The sequence below is a fragment of the Rhagoletis pomonella genome, unplaced genomic scaffold (assembly GCF_013731165.1).
Source record: "Rhagoletis pomonella isolate Grant_MI unplaced genomic scaffold, Rhpom_1.0 Rhpom_scaffold_00004, whole genome shotgun sequence".
Lineage (NCBI taxonomy): Eukaryota > Metazoa > Arthropoda > Insecta > Diptera > Tephritidae > Rhagoletis > Rhagoletis pomonella.
Window position 1 is genome coordinate 29,764,447 of NW_023458558.1, and position 22,805 is coordinate 29,787,251.

General features: G+C 38.8%; 1 protein-coding gene across 7 annotated transcripts in view; it reads right to left on the reverse strand.

Annotated features, from left to right (window-relative positions):
* Positions 1–22,805, reverse strand: part of LOC118737427 (rho GTPase-activating protein 7) — a 396,184-nt gene that overhangs the window by 64,152 nt on the left and 309,227 nt on the right. For all 7 annotated transcript variants that reach the window (XM_036467902.1, XM_036467901.1, XM_036467907.1 and 4 more), the window contains one exon: positions 20,828–21,496. In XM_036467902.1, the coding sequence (XP_036323795.1) occupies positions 20,828–21,496 (669 nt within the window). The remainder of the gene's footprint in view (positions 1–20,827; positions 21,497–22,805) is intronic.

Sequence of the window (22,805 nt, forward strand, 5' to 3'; positions counted from 1 at the left end):
GTCCTTCAATTGAAGACGGTGCGAATATTGTTTAAAGCTGTCTGGTATTCCTGTGCAACCTTTGATCTTAGGATAGCCGTATTCATTAACTTGATGGCCGCCTGGTTATCTGAGAAGATATTTATCGTAGCCTTTGTTACATGTGTACTAAGGCACACAGCCCCCTCCCTTATCGCTCGAACTTCTGTCCGATAAACTCTGAGGTGGTCCGGTATTCGGACGGATTATTCTAATCCTAGTTGTTTAGAGAAAGCTCCATAGGCGACCCGATTATCTAGCTTGGATCCATGTGTGCAGAAACTCCTCAGTTCCGTCTCCTCGATGGTCCTGGTGTTTGTCACTCTCTTCTTGACAGAATGTTCGTCCTTTTGAGTTGCTGGCCACCGTACAAATATTTCATATAATAGTATGGGGCAAGCCAATGTCCAATACGAGGTCTTAAGCCCCATTTGATTCCGACCGCTTCTTTGCATTGTATAATCCTGATTCACTCTTTTATCAATTTAAGGTTCCCACGTAATCTTTCAATCTAATTCTATCTATCCTAGCTCTTTTTCATAGGCTTCTCCACATCCTTGAAAATTGTCATAGAGGCTGTAGCCTATGTTTTCTTGGAAAGAGAGTTACTTCGGTTTTGCCGGGGTTTATTCCGAGTCTCCTCGAGTTCTCTCGGTCCATTTTCTAAGCGTGGCTATGGTAGAAAGTATGTAGAATATCTATAAGAGCAATTGTCCCCATCTCTAGGGCTAGCAGCAGGGACTTCATTGCCAAAGTCCTGCCTCTGAGGGGTACCTCTGCTGACCTGTCGTTTATTGCGGTGTTGCCTAACTTAGCGGTCACGGTGAGTATAAATTCAATTAGAGCAGCAACGTTCGAGTCCACACCGAACTCTTCTAAGGCACCCGTTATGGCGCACGCATAAATGTAGTTGAAGACGTCTTCTATGTCGACAAAAGCAATCAAGCTATACTCCTTATCCGAAAGTGGTATTTGATAGGTGTAATGTTAAATAAATACTTTTAAATTAAATTATCGAATTGACCTTGAAAACTTTAAAAAGTATTTGCACTCCGAGCAAAGCTCGGTCAACCTCGTACATATATGAGAAAATCTCACAAGTTGGTTTTTTTAGTGTCAATCCAATCTTTCTCGCCAAAAAAAAAGCTGAAGAATTCTTCTAGCATTTATTTCAATAAATGGACTTCCAGAAATAAGTACAATAAAAGATATATCAATTATTTCAACAATTTTAGCTTTAAAACGTTTATTTCGGCGAGTACCGAAATTATTAATTTTTTCATTGTCACTCGAAAAGATAATATTTTTTTTCTTAATAACTTTGTTCATGTTAAAGGCAATGAAAGCTGGCATCATATACAACATACCTGTTAAATTTCAAGAGTGTGCCACCAATTAAATAAAAAAAAAGGCAGCATGCAGAGTGTCTGTCGCAACTATTCTGTAATTTTTAATATGTAACGATTTTGTATTTTAAAAATTAAAGTTACTTCAACATTTTAACATTAAAAGGTGAAAATGTTCTTCTTGCCAAAACGAACCAATCTAGAGTAATGAAACTAGTGTGCCACCAAATAAAAAAAAAATTACGTTTATTATAAGGTTACGATGATTTGCGAAACAATAATTCCAATTTTATAATTTTTATTTGCACACTCGAAACTCATTCTAGAACTGTTATATACATGAAGAAATTTATATATATACATTCGTCAGGAATACTGTAGAAAAATATTCCATACCAATATTTAATTAATTTTGAATAATACGACTTTTAAGTTAAGGCGTGCGAGTAAACGTTTTAGCTGACTGTGTATGGTGCTACGGAGCGTATGCGTTACACGCTACAACCACGGGTATATGAGAATAAGATGTTATTTTTACGCTTTTTAGTATATATTTTTTAAGTTTTCATCTAAATACAATTTCGCGATTGGCTCTTGTTCTTCATGCAAAACTTAAGATAATGCATCGTCTAAGATAACTGTGCCAGCATTTTCGAACAAAAACATGTTCTTTTCGAAAAACGTAACAACTCGTGAGATAACTAGTACTAGTTCTGTTCAAAGAGGCTATGGACTAGCACTAGTTGGTTGAATTTACAGCAAGACTACGTTAATTTTTATTTTTTATTTTTTTTAACATCAATTTTTATACATACATACAGTACATACATACTAACTATAAGTACGTACATATGTATGCGTAATGTGGCATGTGCACAACAACCGTTGTATGACATTAATGAACATGTTGTGGGTCAGTTAAAAGGTCGTAAACGACATTTGTGTGGCAACAATGCGCTGGTAGTACAAGAAATAAAAACGTAACAAATATCACAAAATTTGATCACTCTTAATGACAATAGTTAAAAGTGATTTTATGAAAGAGCCGGCGGCGGCAGCGCAGAGGACAAGAGGGAAAGAGAGAAAATATCACAAAAATTGAATGCCACCAATCAATGTATGGCAGTGTGGAGAATAAACGTTGCCGATGAATTTATAGTATGGCTTGTATGCTCGATGCTTTTGTATGAATATGGGACAGTTAATTTTATGGAATTTTTATAATTTTTTTTTTATTAAAAGCTGCAATCATTGAACCATTTGCATGTTCATTATCGATTAACAACAGTTGATTGACCCAAATTGACTGTAGAGGCATGTATCTACATACGTACATTGCATACATGCCAATCACACGATAAGAATGACTTCATTTTTACATAAAAGGAAAAGAAAAACGTAAAACGAAAAACAAATAAAACACAATCATCTGTCCGCATTTTCCCATGGGAAGCCACCGAATAGGTGTAATAACACTATTAGCACCACCCAATCGCCATTTAAACGGGGATATGCAAATAAAGCTGACAACCATAAATAAATCAGTGCATTGGATAAACAAAAGTGAACAGGGCAAACAAATCAACGGTTTTATTTGCCACACAGGTACGTATGTATGTACGTATGTACGTGCAGAGCGGCGCATTTAGTTGGGCAAGAAGCGGCTGCTTCCATTACAAGCATATGCGCGAGTACATAAGCAAATCGTTTTGACCCGGCGAAAACTCCATAAATGATAAGTTGCAAGTGGAGAATATCAAGAGAAAGAAGACAAAAAAAAATAAGAAGCAGCATGCTAACTACCAACAACACTACTCTACATGTCTACAAAAACAAAAACAGCAGCAGATATGCGCTACATACACATGCGATACAAACGCAACCCCAGCCAAGTCTTAGCTCAGCTCACGCATGCGCAATGATAATACACGTAATTATCAAATCAAAACACTTAAACTGCTGGCAAGCCTACCGTTTAACGCTACGTTTGCCCTCAAGTGAGTGTTGCGAATGTGGCAGCGCGACTGCAGAAGTTGCCGCCAGCAGATACGGCCTGTTAGCCCACTTTATTGCGGCTTTATGGTTGGCAGGCATTGTGCGAGGTAACTTCATAAGAGCCAGAAAACAACAACAAATAGACAACAAAGGTAACAACAGCACAAATGTGGCGGCAAGAAAGAAATGAAAGAGAAACTGCAGAGATGATAAGAAGAACCGATGCGTCGCGGTGGTTGCCTTGGCTGCTGCCCAGACATTGATCGGCAATTCATCATTCAACGGGTCGAACGAAATGTTCAAAGGCAGGCAGAAAAACGCGCAGAGCAGGGCATGGCCGTAGAAGTGCTCAACAATAAAAGGGCAGGCACAGCGGACAGCGCTGGCTGGAGCTGGAGCTGAAGCTGTAGCTGGGGCTTCTGGCGCGGTCGGCGATATTGAGCGGATGCGTGGAACGACTTTCGTATGTAAGAACAAAATATATGTATACAAAAATTTAATTTTACGAAAAAAGTTAGCAAGCATGACGAGCGTAGTTACGGCGAAAGATAAAGTTTCCAAAAAATCAAAACACGTTCTTGACGACGGCCGACGGCAAATTGGAGCAGTCGCGTTCTTGGTGGCCTACGTTCCTTTGATTCTTTTTATACCCGAGCGCACTTGTGCACAGGGTATTATAACTTTGTTCACATAATGGTTGTTTGTAACAGGCAAAACGAATCGAGATAAATATAGACAAATGTATACATAAATGATCAGAATGAAAAAAGAAATCGATTAAGCGGTGACTGTCTGTCCGTCCGTCCGTCCGTCCGTCCGTCCGTCCGTCCGTCCGTCCGTCCGTCTGTCCGTCTGTGCACACGATAACTCGAGTAAAAATTGAGATATCTTAACGAAACTTGGTACGTGAACTTCTTTTGGGCGTAGGACGGATGGTATTGAAAATGGGCGAAATCGGACAATAACCACGCCTACCTCCCATATAACGGTAATTTTCAGAAATACGAAAACTGCGATATTTTAGTAACTACTGAAGATTATTCACTCAAAATTGATATTTACAATGAGTTTTAGACGAAAAATAAGAATATTTTAAAATTTTGGCAAATGGGCGTAGCTACGCCCACTTATGGTTACATGTGTATATCTTGGTAACCGCTGGACAAATTTCTTCCAAACTTGGCACAGTGGTTGGTCCTGGTACAGTATACCAAATGGCCGAAACTTTTTAAAATCGGACAATAACCACGCCCACATAACGGTAATTTCATATAACGGTAATTTCGAGAAATACAAAATCTTCGATAAATCAGTAAATATCAAAGCTAATTTATTCAAAATTGATGGTTGCAACAATTCTTTACCAAGAAATACGTTTATGATAAAATTTTCGAAAATTGGCGTGGCACCGCCCACTTGTGATTACATATATGTATCTCGCTAACCGTTCTACCAATTTGTACCAAACTCGGTATGATTATTGTGCTTGCCACATAAAAGCAAACCGTTGAAAATTGTTGAAATCGGTCTTAAATTACGGCCGCTTTTCATATAACAATAAATTTCAGAAATGCTTGAAATTTCAATATGTCGAAATTTAAGGACGCTAATTTACTTAAAATGTATACACCCCGGCTTATCATGTAGCGGTAGCTTTCGGCAAGGTGGAAAACATATCTTTAATACTTGCGCCGGGTATTTAATGTTCGGCTCCGCCCGAACTTAGACTTTCTTACTTGTTTGTTTTTATTTTTTAATTTTTATATATGTTCTTGTTGATTGTTGCGCCTCATTGAGGCATGCGCGCGCGCACACACCAAAATGCGCATCCTTTTTATTTGTAGGTTATGCGCATCGTTTGGCATTTATACTCTCTAATTTTTTATTTTGTTTTTTATAAAATTGCAGATTATTCTGCACATTTGGCCCACAGCGTACTCGTATTTGCGTGACAGCTGCTTGTTTTGCTTGGCATCAAGTGACTTGCTTAAATATTTTTTATTTTTTTTTGATTCCGTAAGTTGCTTGCTCTGTACTAAATGAAGATTTTTTTTTGCTCCCGTTTTATTTATACATTCTTTATACTTGATCGAAATTACTGACCTAATTTTGGGCCAACGGTTTCGTTTTCCTTCTGGAAGAATGTTCGTGTCGTTTGCGTTATTATATATACATGTATGTACATTCATATACTCATACATAGATATGTGTACAAACATACATACATACTATTTATATCTCTTATCGTTCATGCCACTAATGCGCTTGCATTTTGAGCAAAGCGGTCAAATGAAGTCGGTTGACGCCTCGTTCGGTAAATGCTTAGCCAGAGTATCTAAGTTGACGCCGACACAGATTTTCCATTATTCTCTAGCTTTAGTGAAATCTCAATAAAATTTCTGCCTAGTAGTTTCACTTCAATCGCAGAAGTTAAGTTCTGTAGTTTGATTTATGCAATATAGCTCTTCTCTACATTGATATTTTAATGCAGCTAAGCTGACGCACTGAGAGAAAACGTCGAATTTCTAAGCATTCCGATCGGAAAATTAAAAGGGAGGTGGGTCCTCATCAGAGCAACAGAAGCCAAATCAGAAATTTTTTAGAATATTTGTCTGTCTGCCTGTCTGTATGTATGTACGCGCATCACTCGAACACTAATGCATGGAGTTGAATGCAGTTTTAACGATGTATTGCTAGAGAGAGTTGTTCAAACATAAAATTTAAATGTTTAATTTGCGATTCACCGGAATTTTCGAAGCTAACCAGAGTTCTTAATCTTAACCTTGGCTTTTAATGAACGCAGTGAAAAAATCTTGTTTGTGAAAAAAATACTAAGCAAAGAGCGCCTTTATTTGGGCTGTTGAGCTTTAGAGAGTTGGTGTACAGCGCCTGTTCGGGTTGGCAGAGCTTTTTTAAGCGTTCCATACATTTTCCGCCCAATTCTGTGTTTTCTTGATAAATTTTTTGTAAAGAAGTTTTATCAAGATTTTTATGAAGTAACAGCTCCCTTCGCATTCTGTGTCAACATTTATAAAACAAAAAGCTCTACGATTTCCACATGAGGGGAACTGATTTGCACATGAGTTTAACTGATTTCATTGTCACATGTGAACAATATGAATTTAAAATTTTTACGTTTCACATGAAATTTCAATTTGTTAATAGCATTTTTAATCTTGATAATTTGTTAAGAAAAGATCTTTTGATTTCTGTGCTAGAATACCAATTCTTGATAAATAATAAAAAAATGACTAATTATAAAGATTTGCAATTTATCAAGTGCACAGAATCGGGCTGTTTGTTTAGAAGTTCCTATTTATATAAATACGTGGAAATCAACGCGATAAAAGCTCTCTATGCCCACTTCTGATTTAGAGTAAAAATAAGAGTAAGCCAGTGCTTTATATCAAGAATGGGAAGAGAGTATCCATTTAAAGCTTATAGAAAGCTTTAATAAGCTTATTCCGTGGAATATATTTACAGGGAAATTCTGGCTAAGATTGTAAAAAGTCATTCGTAGGTCAAGTGAAAGACAGATGCCAAGATAGTTCGAAAGACTTTTATTCTTCTAGCACAAACGTCTTTAAACAAGCTCTCTCATTCACCACTCGTGATGAAAAGCAATTTTGTGTATTATCATTTAGCTCACGTAGTCGTGCCTTTCGAGAGATCCGAGTTCGAGTCCTCGGGCAGCGGATTTTTTTCGGTTTCTTTAATTAAAATTTTTTCCTCTTTTAATTGAATTGTCTTTTAACAACATTAAATTTTTATTATTTTACGTATTCTTTCTTTCTTAATTTACTTTTCAGTTATTGTGTTAAAAAACATATTTTTTTGATGTTATTTAATTTTAAACACTTATTTTGCTTTTTTTTTGTTAAAATTATTTTTAATTTTAAGATTTTGTTTAAGAAATCAAAAATATTTTGTTTTAATTTTATTTAACTTTTAAGTACCTACTATTTTCTTTTTTAATATATTTTTTCATTTTCTACTTTAATTTTTAGATTTTATTGCTTTAAAAAGTGCAAAAAAAGAAATTATTTCATTTAGTTTTAAATATTTATTTATTTTTTATTATGTTTTTTTTTTTATTTTTACTTCTAATATAATTTTCTTTTATTTATTAGTTTTTATTGTTTTAAAAGGAAAAATATATTATTTTTTTAATTGAATTGAGTTAAAAAAACATTGCCAAAAGGCGAACAGCATAACACTACGACCTCCTTGTTAGCCATTCCCACGACAGCCGGTTCTACGTACCGGAATGACTCGGGTTTTACCCGACCAAGGGCTGTTGTTTCGGCGATCTAACCCCGTTTAGCGAAGTATCTCAGAAGTTGTTCGTCCATAGGGCTACATTCACTACGTATTATTCAACTCAGGGCTGGCATCGAGTCAAACCCAGGGCCAGAAATCTACACCTGCTGTGTATGCCGGAGATGACTACACCACAACTCCACCTCTGTCAAGTGTAATGCCTGCGAGGGGTGGAGTCACCTTAGAGTCTGCTCAGGACTACGGACACATCGACAGTGGACCACGTCGTACGTGGCTCCCTGTTGCTCAAACAGAGCAGACTCCACGACCAACCTAAGTCCACCCGAGCAGCCTCACACAGTCACCACAACACAACAACATAATAACACCACAGACCATACCACAGCCACGACAGACCGCACCACCACCCACACGCCGCCGCCAACAACTCCTGGTTCCCCCTACAAACTGCACGGTATGTCAGACCAGGATATTCCGTAATGTGACATCAGTCAAGTGCAACACCTGCCTTGGCTAGTGCCAGTTTAGGGCATGCTCAGGTCTACGTACCACGCGAGATTGGACTGGGAACTTCGAGGGCCCGTGTTGCGCTGCTCGGTCGCGGCGCGACCCCAGAGAGAGTCTCGATTGTCTCTTATGCCGACGATTGCTCGATCATGGCGACTGGGAATGGAATTGATGACCTGTGTTCGAAAGTAAACGGGTATCTCCCCGAACTTTCTCGCTTCTTCACTGCAAAGTGTCTAGCCCTCTCCCCTACGAAATCCTCTGCGACCCTGTTCACAACCTGGACGAAGGAGGTCAGGCAACCGCTGGGAATTCACGTCGATGACACACCAATTCCGACGGTGAATAACCTCAAAATACTCGGAGTAACATTCGACAGCCTGCTCTCCTTCTCTGCGCACGCAACCGCTATTGTCAATAAAGTACAGAGCCGCAACAAGGTCCTCAAGTCGCTAGCCGGCAGTAGTTGAGGCAAAGACAAAGAAACGTCAACATACAAGGCAATAGGCCGGCCGGTTTTGAACTACGCAGCGCCAGTGTGGTCGCCGGGGACTAGTAGGACGCAGTGGACGAAGCTACAGACTGCACAGAACACCGCACTCAGGACAGCGACAGGATGCCTCCTGATGTCGCCTGAACACCATCTTCACGGCGAGGAGCACAACATCATGCTCTGCAAGCAGTTCCTGGTCGGGAGCCACAGAAGTGGCCACCCAAACAGACAGCTGCTTGCAGAGGAGCCCTCGCCTAGGCACGTCAGGAGGCATCTATACGAACTGACGGACGAAGTCCAGAGGTTCATCAAGCAACCTCTGGACCCGACAGCTTACCGACTGGCCCTGAACGGCATTCACAGGGAGTAAGTCTCGAGCTATGTAGACAATAGACCTGTGAATGCCGTTCTAGGCATACCGCCCCCGGACACAGACGAGACGGAGCTTCATCTACCTCGGGAGACGCGAACAACACTAGCACAACTTCGCCCCGGCTACTGCAGCAGGTTAAACTCCTACCTGAGTAGATTGAATGAGGATATGCCAAATGAGTGTCCGGCATGCGGAGAGACCCCACATGACTCGAAACATCTCTTCGCATGCCCGGAAAACCCGACAACGGCCTTGTCCCTGTGGACCAACCGCGCAGAAGCTGCACGCTTCCTAGGGCTGCCGTTAGTGTAACTTGACGACAACGACTGAGATACCAACCGACCTGGGCGGGGTTATTGTAGCCGCTACAACAACAACAACCTCCTTGTTAGCAGATCTTTCAATTAGTATTTCGAAATACAATATCGAACTTTCAAGATAGTTGCCCTGTTAGTCCTTCCTAATTTTGTTTCATTTCGTGATTTGCAAAGAAAGGCCTGTACATATATGTACATACACGTAACTTAATTTTAAACCTTTACTTTCAGAAGCATGTTTCCAAGTTCGTATCATATCAATCATTTAGGTTTTTGGACGCGGCGTATATGGCAAAAAATTTGCAAATGAATAGTATCGAATATTATAGAGACTACTGCTGAAGAAACTCATTTCTTTTTATTATTAAACCTACAGCGTCTTAATAGAATTACAAAAACTACCCGTATTAATGTTAATAAAATGCAACCTAAATATGCTTTATTACCCAATTTAAGTGAAATTCCTAAAGGCAATGCCACTGATTGCGGCAAAGCAAAAAAAAGTTCAGACATTCTCTCATCAACTGTCAACAGTCAATCAATAAAAGTAATGAATGTGACCGATTTTTATGATCACTTCCGAATTAAGCTGACAACCCTATGAAGTGATTACACAATCCCAATAGAGAACGGGAGCAATTGGATGATTAGGTACTACTGGGAATAGCTACAACGATGTACATAGAAATTGAATGTCACATTGCTGGCAAAGTAATCAAAAGTCTTGTAATTGAAAATTCAAAATTTTGACTGCTGCATTTGACAGTTCCAAAAGAGGCAAACGTTCACTTACATATTTATGTACATAAATTATTTACAAGAATTTCCATATGTATGTAATTTTCATCACCGCCACTTCATCAACACCAGCGCAGCGCCGGCAGGGAGTTAAGTGCATTGGCCTGGAATGACACGACTGCAATTGGGGGAATGAAGAATATCGCTGCTACTACCCCTGCTGTCGCACTAGTTGCTGCTGCATCTGCTTAATGCTTGTAAGTGTTATTTTTATTGTGAACTTAATTTGAGTGCATCGGCAATGGACGGATAGTAGTGCTACATAGCAGCCGGCAGAACTTATGTATAAAGACTACAGCCGGCATATCTGCTGCTTAGACGATTTAAAGTGGAATTTTTATGCGTTGCAGTTCAAAGTTTAACATTTTCGAGTTGTTAAAAATGAGAATTTTTATCGAATTTTCTTTTGGCTTTACATTTGGGTGGGGGAAAACTTGCCGATAAAGGAAAATACACAGCTGCGCGCCCAATTACATGTACATATGTATGTATGTATGTATGTATGTTTGCATATTTGTGTTGACATGTGGCGACGCCAAGCGCGTAAGACTGCACCGCTGTTCATCAATTTTCCGGACAAGGCTTTTTGACTTTGTTTACACATTTCAGTAGCTTAGGCATAATTCCCGCATTGTTGTAATTTTCTTGTGTACCGTAGTCCCAAAGACACACATTTATTTATAAATGGATAAATTAATATCACCCGATAGTGCCACGCCATAAGCATTACATACATACATACCCTGTGGGGAAAATCTCTAGTTCTGAACTGGTGCGCTTCTAGTACATTTAGACCCAGTACTGGTTCGCGATAAATCTCTTTTGCATGCAAGCAACTGGCGAATTTAACATGGCGATGTCCTAGGAAGTGTCAATTGCCCCCCGGCTGCATCCCTTTTTCGATAGTTCCGAACTAGTCCTAAATTCTATAGTTCCGAACCAGTTCTAAACTCGACATACGAAAGAAAAAAGTATCATGATTTTTCAATCATTTTGTGTCTTCCGTGTGTGCGAATTTAAGTTATTTTGGAAGAAATGTGTTTCAATTTGAAATTAAATTTGTTTGAATGATTGTAAGAAATGTACGTTTACACACCTTTAGCTGTAGTTGAGTTTGCAGAGGTGCTCGCTGTTATTTCTTAGATTCCAGACTGTCCCAAGATGTTGAAATGTTAACACAAATTTTAGTTTTGTATTAGCAAGCTATGAAAAAGCATCTGCGAAGCACAGAATAGAAGCGTGTTTGAACGAAAAAGCCGCCGAACACATATCTATGTAAAGTAAACAAGCGATAATTCCGAACTATTTCTAAATTCCTCACTTTAGATATAGATTTCTAGTGAAAAAAACTGAAAAAAATTAGTACCACTTTTCGCCGATTTTGGACTGGTGGGGATCTAGTTCCTATCGGACCAGTTCGTTTTTGGCGATGAAGACCTAGTACGGAACTAGAAATTTGATTCACTAGTCCGCGGTTTCCCTACAGGGTATGTACGTACATACATGTGGTTGTACATATATGTAAATAAGTGACTTACAGATGGGGCCACCGGCTGCCTAAGCGCATTGACTTGTGGGCAAACTGTGGGCGCACCAACGATATGTTTATAGCGCTTTTGTGGCATGCAACATTTGTGCTATCAATATGTGTTCTTCCTTCATTTTCCAAGCCCGATAGTTTGCTGGCAGTATTTATTTATTATTATTATTTTTTTAATATCACATTGTCATTTGAATTCAGCTTGGGAGCGATCAGTGTACGTTTGTATGGCTGCTTATGCCCGCAAATGCGCATTTGTTGTCTACATCGCTGTTGCTGACTTGCAACACTTGACCTTTTGACAAATACAAATACTTTTTGTCTTTGTTTTTTTAGCATATTGTCTCATTTAATTGCGTCTTTTATGTGTCAAAGATAATAATTAATGTTGGCGCGTTTATTTTAAAAGGAAGCATGTATGTTTTGGTGCATGTGTAATTTTTAATAAAAAATGGTGCTCATGTATTATAATAGAACATTTGTATGTGCAATTAAGACAACGTCTATTTAAAGATTGGCTTCGTGGTAACATGGAAAAAAACGAGCATCTTTAACGGAAATACTTTATCCGGGAAAGTAACAAAAATGTGTCATAGTTTAAATTAAGAAAAATCAAGCGACCGCCGCCGTAGCCGAGTAGTTGTAGGTGTGCATTATTAGTCAATAGGAGCCAGTTTCGATGCCTGGTACGAGCAACATCTAAATTAGAAAAAGTTTCTCCAACAGCGGTCTTCTCTAGACAGCCTTCGAGTTTATTTATGCCATGAAAAAGCTTCTTATAAACCTGTTTGCCGTTCGAATGCGGCATAAAATTGTACTGGTTATTGTTGTTGCAACAACATATAAATTCACCAGAGTTTTTGTAGTGATAGTCCTTGGGCAGATATTAATGTGGATCGTTTCGGTTACGTAGGCCCCACAGTCGTGAGATTTGTGGGAAAATTGTACATCCCTTCATTTGTGTTGTGTGCAAAAAAGAAAATAATGCCTAGTAGACAGTTTTCAGTAACAGTACTTAAAAAGAGGCTTTTGTTTTTAAAACCACACAACTTTGTTAGGGCTGTCCATTTGAATTTTCAAAGAGAAAAGCTTGGCATAAAAGTCGGATTGTTTTTCGCCAAACTCTTTCTGGGCTGGTCAAAAAGCTCGTCTATGTATTCGAGATTAGTCCCTAAGAGGCAACAAATTAACCCTAAGGCAAATAAGGAAGAGTTTTCGCTTAGAGGATCAAGTTTATAATATTTTGAATCAGCGATGAGCAGAAAGAGCTTTAAGCTTTTGCACGTCTTTACGAAACGTATAGAAAATTTTACAAAATAAATTTTATTTGCGTGAAGCGCTTTGCTCATTGCCGCTAGAAACTATAGAGGTAAAACAGGCAGATGTATTTTAAAGCTTTCTTAAATTGTAAATAATAATGCAAGAATATTGTGCACACTGAGTAAAAGCTTTTTTTGATCGCCACTAACCAAGAACCACTCATTAAAAATTTATGATCAGTTTAAAGTTTAGGCATATCGCTCAGATCTTTTATGTAAGCAAAAATGTGTAAATCATCTGTGCAGACACAAGGTAAACGATTTATTTGCCCATCAGAAGAAGCTTAAAAAAAGCTCGTATACCCAGGCAGGGAGGACCTTCGAACTACCACTGGATACCTTACGGCACATGGATCCCTGAATATTTTTGTTATTTCTGAGAAACCCTAGAAGAAGCAAAAACACATAGTGAATATAGTGACTACAGATCGCTACAACCAAGACGACTCCATGGGGCAGGGTAACACATTCTTTCAGTACAGAAGAACTTCTTCACCTCAGAAAGCATGAAGTAAGAATTGTTACAGGTTTTCTTGTTAAACACAAGATCCAATCAGTGTCGGTTGTGCAATGAAGAAGAGGAAGCACATTATATGCCACAGTGAAATCGTAACTAAGACCAGACTTCGTTTCTTAGCATCACCGTACCTGGAAGCACACGACCTGAATGGCATTCAGTCAAAGGACATCGCGAGGTTACTTAGCAATACATGGATCAAAGAGGGCCTGTAGTTGAATTGAGGTTTGTTACAATAGATCGTTTGAAGGCTTACAAATTACTTCTTCTTTCAAAAATGCTTAAAATAATATACCGATCAATAAAAAACGCATTTTTCTTAAATCAGTGGTAAAAAACAGGCATTTTCCATGTTGATTTGAGGCGATTACAGCGCCAAATAAGAGTAAAAAGATTGGTATATAAATAGTTACAAGCCGAAGAAACTTTGAACATAAAACTGGCCTGAAGATCAATAGAATTAATTTTTAAATATTTAGGGAAAATTGCTTACCAACGCTCTCAGCGCTACTTGTTCACCTTCAAAAGCCTACGTTTATTTTGCTAATTATTAAAAATCAATTTCAATTCAAAAATTTAGATTCTTGTGAAATATGATTGGCTGGGCGGTCTAGGCGTGTCCAAAATACGTGCATACATATATACATACGTATATGTTTAATATAAAAATTCACAAAGCAGCTTAAAGAATATGTACTACATATGTATTAGAGGGCTGCATGAATGCATTCAAAACGGCTTATGAATTATTCATACACAAAACGAATGAATGATTTTGGCTTCAAATTTTTTTTGAATTTCAGTGAATAGCTGTTCAGAGATTGTGTCGACATTACAATATTCAAACAATGTGAAAATAAATTGAATTGATATAAATGGCAATTTTTTGTATTATATGTATGTATGTATGTATTGCTGCGCTCCCATTATATACGAAAAAACTTGTTCGTAGAAAAAAAACTTTTACCGAAATGAGTTTAGATGATTTGAATCATGATAAAAACATAAAAAGGTAAAACCATTGAGAGGCAGTCTGACGTTTGCCAACAATATAATTTTAAAATCAAAACTCAAATTCACACACACATTCTCATTTTCAATCTCAAACAACAACAATTGTGAACAATTTAGTTTTTTTCAATTTTATATGATTTTAAAATGTTGGCAAACGTCAGAAAAAAATCATGGCCGACGAAATGAGAGAATGAATTTACCTTGTAATGTTTTTATCATGATTTGAATGTTTTCTATTCATTCATTCACATTATTCCATTTGAAGGTAGAAAATATAAAACAAAATGTATATTCATAACTTACAAAATTCCAAACGCTGTGTTTTGTATGTGAAGCAAAATATTCAAATCTATTGTACTCTGTTTGGCTAGATGTTTGAATGAATTCGTGCAGCCCTCTAATATGTATGTATAAGGCTCATATCAGTTTCCTACTACTGCCAGTTTCTAAAAGTAAATATTTCTATAAACTTCTAATAAAAATTGTTTGGTCAACTTCTAAGTACTCTAAAGAGTACTTATAACGATACGCTTATGTACATATTTCCATCAGCCTTACACTGCATGCAACCCTAACCTATTGGCCCTAAAATGATGAAAAATTTCAAAACGATACCGCAGCAAACAATCGAATGTATACGTCTACTGCATGTGCAACACATACATATTGTGGCGCACCGAAATGTTGCAACCGAAGCAGAAAATGTGAAAAAGTCGCATGATCCATAAAACTCACACCAATATGATGAACGAAAAATTTACGATTTTGTAACATACATACATATTTATGTATGTAAAAGCAAGAACAATTTCCAGGTTAAAACCAGGTAAAAATCACAAAACAGTTGGAAAAAGAATGGGTACCATATTGAAAATCTAAACTAGCATAATTCAGCGTAAGCCGAAACACTCAAATAGATATGTATGCAAGCATATGTGAAATGAGCTTAAGTGTAAATACGTATGTGAGTAAGTAGCAGCGGATGCAAACTATTCCCATTGTTGCAAAATTTTATGGCAAAAAAATTGTTTTAATAAAACTAAATCAAGACGGAGCCAGAAGTATTTCTGTTAATATTTGTACATACGTACAGTGCCTGGCATAATGGTAAGGTCACCCTGTATTGATAGGTTTCGACTATTTACTTTATTTTTGAAATAAATTGTCATTAGTTTTTTATACAAAAAACATATGCATGTTTCCAAGTTTCAAACCTCGTACAGAAATTTAAAAAAAATCTACAAAGTGTCAACGAAATGCCTCACTATTTATTGAGAATTTTTAGTAAATGTTCAAGTTTAAAGTGGCTGCATACTACCGTTACTTGTTTGCGATTTTTTTGTTGACTATGTTGTGCATTTTCCTTCATATAAGAATGGTCCAACAAACAAAATTAATGACACCGCCAACGAAAAAAATTATTAAAAAAAAAAACAGCCGCAAAAGTTTCAGAAAACTCTGAATAAACAGTATGAAATTTCGTTGACACTTTGTTGAACTTATTTTATACGCAGCTTGAAACAACTTGACACATGTGACGTGGGGCACACCGCAGGGTGGCGTGTTCTCGAAATGGGGAAGTGCAAAGGTTGTCGCTTATGCGGATTATGTAGCCATCACGTATAACGGCAAGTACCCGCAAACTCTCACCAACTTGATGCAGAGGGCACTTTGCGATGTATCAATATGGTCTTACCATTGTAGTCTCTGCGTCAATTCCGAGAGAAAGGAATTTGTGTTCTTTAAGAGAAAATACAAGATGCCGCTACTGACTCCGATGGAACTGAACCGGCGACTCTTTAACTTTAGGTATAAATATACATTTTTCAACGCCAATCTTAACAGAAAACTGATCTGGTAGGAGAACATAGTCCAGCGTTATGAGAAGGCGTCTGTAGCCCTACATTCGAGCAGGAAGGCCATTGGCAAGAAATATGGGTTAACCCTGCTGATGGCATCCCTTGCTGCACTTCAGTTAAGTGAGACAGGGCAATAGGAATTGGGATTCCAGTGTCACTCCTTAATTTTGGGAAACTAGAACTTTCTCTGGTTCCGGATTGAAGCTTCGTCAGGAAAACTTCAAGCAGGGATGAGTGCACTTCAGCTGTGACTAAGGTAGTGTCTTCCAAGCTAAAGTAAGTAAAGATATGGCTATGAGGTTGGGTTCCTGGTAATAGGCATATAGAGGGTAACTGTAATACGGACGAACTTGTGAGGGATATATCTTACACAATTGGTGCTCTAACAGGCCTTATAGGCAGTTATATACAGAACGGCTCGGAGTTTATCCGGGTTTTTCTTAATTTTAAAATCAGGAATCGGAGTTTTTTCAAATTAAAATTTTTCGAATAACTCAAAAACCGGTTTTGGCAAAAAAGCGAATAATCGAACACATTACCATGGATCCTGCAGAACTTACAAAAGTTGTGAGACGGAATAGCCAGTTCTCCATCATGCCTGTAACTGTCTGGCATTATCGAGTAGTAGATAGGGATTTCTGGAGTCTCCTTTGTTTAGTGACCTTGACAAATTGGGATATTTAAATCCCAGGTGCCTGACGAGCTTCGCCAAGGATTCAAAATGATTCAGCAATGGGAGAGTAAAAACTTTTAGCTGTGGTAACAGAACAGGCCTTCAATTTGTGATCTATATGTGCCCCTACGAAGCAGTGGCAGCCACACCTACCTACACTACCTACCTAGAATGAAATACGTGCATATATTTTTATAACGAAATTATTAAATCTTATTCGAAATAAGAAAAACTTATAGGGTGGCCTTATCATTGTGTCGCGCACTATATATGTATGCTTGTATATACCTACCAAAAGGCAATTGAATATCGAATTAAAAAAAAAGAAAAAGGCCATGCGGCAAGAATAATGTTCCATAAAGTTTCAAATAATAAACATGCGCTTGCGACAAGCAATAAGCAACAAGCAATATGCAACAGCAGCAGCAGCAGTGGACGTGCTGGCTGCGCCGCAACAAGTCACTACTGCCCTTGTCCGTCCCAGAGTGCTGTGCAACACCGTGTTGCAAGACTTGTAAATACCTTCCGCTGACGGGCGCGCGCGTTCCCATGTAATCGCGAGCGTTCATTATTGATGCTGTTAGTGATAAAAAAAAAAAAAGAAATCACCACCACTGCAGTAAGCGGAGAGGTGCCACATTGCAACACAGCCGCTATCCAGCAGCTGCATCAGTATCGGTAGCCACCAGCCACTATGGCAAAGAATCAAGTCTGCATAAAGTGTGCCACTGCAACGCTTTACTTTGTATTGCATGCTTGCATCGAACACAGATTTGTTTCTTCTTTTTTTGCGCTTTATTGCTCTTTATTTTGTCAATTGTTTTAGCTTATTTCAATGTTTATTCACTCCCCACGCCACGCTCCCAATGGACGCCCCAGTCACAAAAGGTGCTTGAATTTATGAAACCGATCGCGAAATTACCATAAATTTTTAATTCGTATCACGGTGATGTCGCTTAAGTGCGCTGTAGGTTAACTTAAGGTTGCGCTGCTTGACTTACTCGCCGAGGCATGACGGGCTGCCGTGCTGCCGTGCTGCTGTGCCACTGTGCCGCCGTGACGTACCTTCTTCTTCTTGCAATGCACAAGGTGACATAGCTAAGATGTCATTGTTGTTGTGTCGCATGCAAAATGCATATTGGAGACATAAAGTAGTGGCAAACTGTGGTACAGCCAGCAGCAGCGATATGTATGCCTCGTCTGCTTGCAGCAAGCTGTCTGTCGAACGTGTGCACAAACATATGTTTACAACACGTTAAGCAGCAAAACCGCTACGTTAGTCAGTTAGCGCTTGTGGCGCTCACCTGCAATCGACGGAGATCAGTTGGGGAGACAAAAAAAAAAAATTTAAATAAAAAAAAATTGTTCGTAAATGTCGTAAATAAGCATCGAATTGACAGGCGAATACAAGCGAAAAGCAATTGTTGATTTCTGCTCTTAGAATCTGAGCGGATCGAGTTGGCTCGATGGTAAATATTAGCTTGTTTAAGCCTTTTTTGGTTGTCGATTGGGCATAATTGGCCTCTAATGAGCCAAATAATTCAAATGTGATGTTAGTGAACAAAAATAAAAGTAATTTTAAAGGAAAATAAATGCTAAGTTATATTCGAGTTGTAAAATTTTATAAGCAATTCATCCGTTGCAAGGCATTCAAAAGAATTGTATCTATCCAGACTTCACCACGGCATACCTCACTCGAACCCCGTCAGCTAACACTCTCCCTCCGGTAGTTTCAATTAGTTGGTTTATGAAATGCTGATCACGCTACAACTGGCAGGCTCTCTCTTTTGGTGGATTGAGAGAAGTACACAGACTTATTTATGAGACCAAGTTGCGCTGAACAGATGGTACATGCGCCTACCTCCCAGCGCTTTGCCACCAGCTTCGAGCAGCTCAGATACGATATTCCTTCACTTACGAGGCCTTTGTTGTTTTAAAGTAACATAATTACTATTTTCCCCTCGACTTGGTCGAGTGGGTGAACCATGTGTATCGTCCCTATATATGGGACTGGGTTCTTCTTCATAAAACGCGCCACCGATATTGCGAAGGCGTTAAAAAGTTTTCTCTTTCAGCATCACCTGTTCAAAAACTAGCCTCCGTATTAAAACAATTTGTTTGCTGCCTTATTTTCCTATAAATTTTTTAAGCTGCGTTTCTACCTTCCAGCAAAAATAGCAAATGTATTAAATCCTGATTCCTGGGAAGATCACTTTCAAGGCAGGAGGATTAACAGAGCCATTACTGATCTCCGACTAATCACCTCTCGGGCCGAAATATCAAATCACTGAACTTGTTGACGTAAAAGGTTTCTAGTATCATTGAGGAAAAGATCCGCTGGTTTCCAATCTCAAGAACCGAAAACATTTTATTTTTTTTCTAAAATTTCATTAAATGTTTTTTTGGTTGTGTTTCCGATAATCGTGGAACGATTTTCCGTTATCGCTTGTCAAACTTGGTTTGGAGACAAACCGGTTTCGGCGTTATGTCATCTTCAGTGTCATTTTTCGTTTTCTGAAAACTGAAGATGGCACAATGCCGAAACTGGTTTGTCTCCAAACTAAGGGTTTGACGGAAACTCGTTCCACAATACGTCATTAGATGTTGTTTATGGGTAAAAAAAAGTAAAAAAAACTAAACAAATTTACTTCTGAAGGTCTCATCGAATAAAAAATTACCTAAACATTAAAAACGATCTTCAAAAGTAATATTTTTCGATTTCTTTCCTTTTTTTGCAATAAACTTAAAAAAACTAAAATGTGTTTTTCGGTTCTTCAAGATAAATTTTCTAACCAACGAAATAATTTTTTGTGAATTTTCTACCTCAAAAGAGTTAAAATACTTTTAAAGTTATTCCGCTACTTAGTTGCTCTCGTTCGCGAGATATTATATTTTGTCACACAAATTTTTCCACACTGTGAACCACCCATAACACACTTAAAATATATTTTAATGAAAATGACTTTATACTGGCTCCTTCTCTAACTAAATAAATCAGTTTCATATATAGCTTTATAGTTCTGCTTTGCTGGATTGACCTTGCTTTGCAAATGGGGATTTTAACCCACTTAAACGGAGCCTAGTCAATAGACATGCGCTCGCTTAAATCAACCCATCAATACTTTGATCAATACTCATTCTCAGTTGAGTTTTCATTGCCGAAGGTTTGTCGTCAAATGCCTCTGGTGGTAAAAATGGTTTCGAAAACATATTTGGCCTACATTGGTTACTTGTCGTAACATTGGTTCACCTTGAGGGGAAAAAAGGCAAAGAACGGTACCTCAAGCAGTGCTATAAAAAGAGAAACTGCTTTTACAAAAAAAAAAAAAATCCTGGCGATACATCAAGCCAGTTCTGCGGGTTACGCAACGAGAGGACTGCAAGAATGGTCCAAGAGAGTTTTAATTTTTTAGTGGAGTTAGTACGGCTTCAAATAGAGAAGAAGGTTGCAAGTATGCCTGAAGCTATTCCAGCAATTAAGAGACTTTTCACTGTATTTTGATCGAAATTGGCCTAGACGATGCAGCATACTCGTCAACCCTTTGAGTTATTCAAACTTTCCACCAATTGCCGTTAACGCTTGGTCCAAACACTAATCGGGTGTTTTAGACTGTCGGGGTCGAGGTGTAGAAATTTGTATATGAACCAAAACTATTGATTAGACCCACAGACTTTTCTACAGATTTTCACATACATATTATACATACATATAACTCATTCCCTCAAGTTTTATAGAGGAAACAAAAAAAAATTAAGTAAAGTCATAATTGAACTTACGTGTTTCTCTGGCCGCAACACCACCAATCCATTTGCCACACAGTGCTCCGCACGTTCTGCCGCACCACGCCCATAACGACTCTGTATGGCAGCTGTGGCCGCAGCAGACAGCAACTGTGGTGAGGTCTTCGATGTTGGCGACGAACAGGCGCTCAGCGAAAGTGGACGTGTCGATGACATTAAGTTATCCAAATCGCGTAGAAATTTATTTGCCCAAATATTTACATCCTCCTGTGTAGCGTCGATGGCGGTAGAAGCATCTTCACTGTTATCTTTTGGCTGGCCACTCTCCACGCCGTTCATCTTGGGGCTGAGTGGTGGCGGCGGTAAAGCTTTAAGTTCTGTGGTGGTGCGGCTATGCAAATCGATGCCTTTTACTGGTGTAGATGCAGCTGCTGTTGCTGCTGCTGCTGCTGATATAAACGAAAGTTGGTCGGCATTGGCAACACTTGCAATTTCCGTCATGTTGCTGTGCGCTGGTGGTGACGCGTCAACTACATCGCACTGGGATAATCTGTTAGCGCTGCTTGTGCTGTTGTGGCAGTTATTAATAACTGCATCGTTATCATTGGCTGCATTTCGCACAGCTGTGGCGTTGGTATCGGCCTCTTGCAGTTGCAGTGCACGCTGCCGAGCACGACGCTCTTCGAATACCTCGTTGATTTCGTGCTGCAAATGAAAGAGTGAAGATGAGTATTTTTTTTTTATTAAACATTTGTCATATGCAAATACTATGTAATGAAGTAATAAACTTTGAAATTAAATTACGTTTTTTAATTTCTCTAAGGAATTTCACTGGTTATATGGTAAAGAAGTAACTCAGGCAAAAATTTTATCTACAACTCTTTTAATTGAAATCCAGCTTCGCATTGTGCCAGCTACTAGCCGATCCAATCTCAATTAGAATTCCCTTCAATTCCATTTCTCAGCGCTAATTTATTTGCCATTACAATCTAGCCATTTTTAAGCCTACATACATACATACTAGCTGTTGTACAGACACTACCAAAAGCAGCTAGCTTAGCTCAGTTCAATTTACACACAGCCACCTAGACTGAAGCTCACGCGCCACCTTTTCCCACACAAAGTCTAACACTCCAATGTGGCCCACTGCCGGCCCCCGGCACAACAGTCAATTTATAATAATGTCAATGCAACAGAAATCGAGAGGAAATAAATTAGAACGTCGCGACTGAGATAGCAACAGATAGCCAATGACGCCGCTGTGGCGTATAAATTGCTTGGCAGCAATTTGTAAGCGGGATTAGACCAAGACCAAAAAACCACACAAAACCAAGCAGGGGAAAAAAGAACGCCATAAGATGATCAAGGCGCAAGCGCAGCAACAAATGGGCACTGCAACTGCAGTCCAGCCGCCAACATCGGTGTTTTGCGCGGCAGTAGCAGCGATGAGTTGTGGCTGTGGCTCATCGTTGTAGGTTCTCGGGCGTATTACTTAATTAAAAACGTGCCCACGGGTTCTGCCTCCGCGTCCAGCTTCTTAGCACTCTAGCGCAGTCTGCTGATCGCAAATATCATTTTTCACTCACACGCTGTGTAATAGAAATTCAAAGCTTGAGATCGTTGCTTACTTATTTCTTTTTTTTGCCCCTTTTTTCTACTTTTGGCGCTGCACAATTCCGATGCTATATTAGCAGGCAATAAATTTTCGTAAGCCTCACAAAGCAGCGTTAAAAAGAAGCGAAAACAAAAAGAAATAATCAAGAAAAGTAGCAGCCTCTTTGAATGAAAGTAGTTAACAACTAACAACTGGCACTTGGCCCAAACAGGCCATTCGATGTTGCCACTGTTCGGTGTGTAAGTGTGTGTGTGTCCAATGCGTTGACAACAATAGCTCGCATTTGGCTTTATCGGCGTTTGATGGACCTGGCGGCCTCACTCTTAGTTATCCTCATTCTCTTTGCGTTTTTTACCCCCCACCCCAACTAACCTTTTCTGCATTATTGTTCTGTTGAAT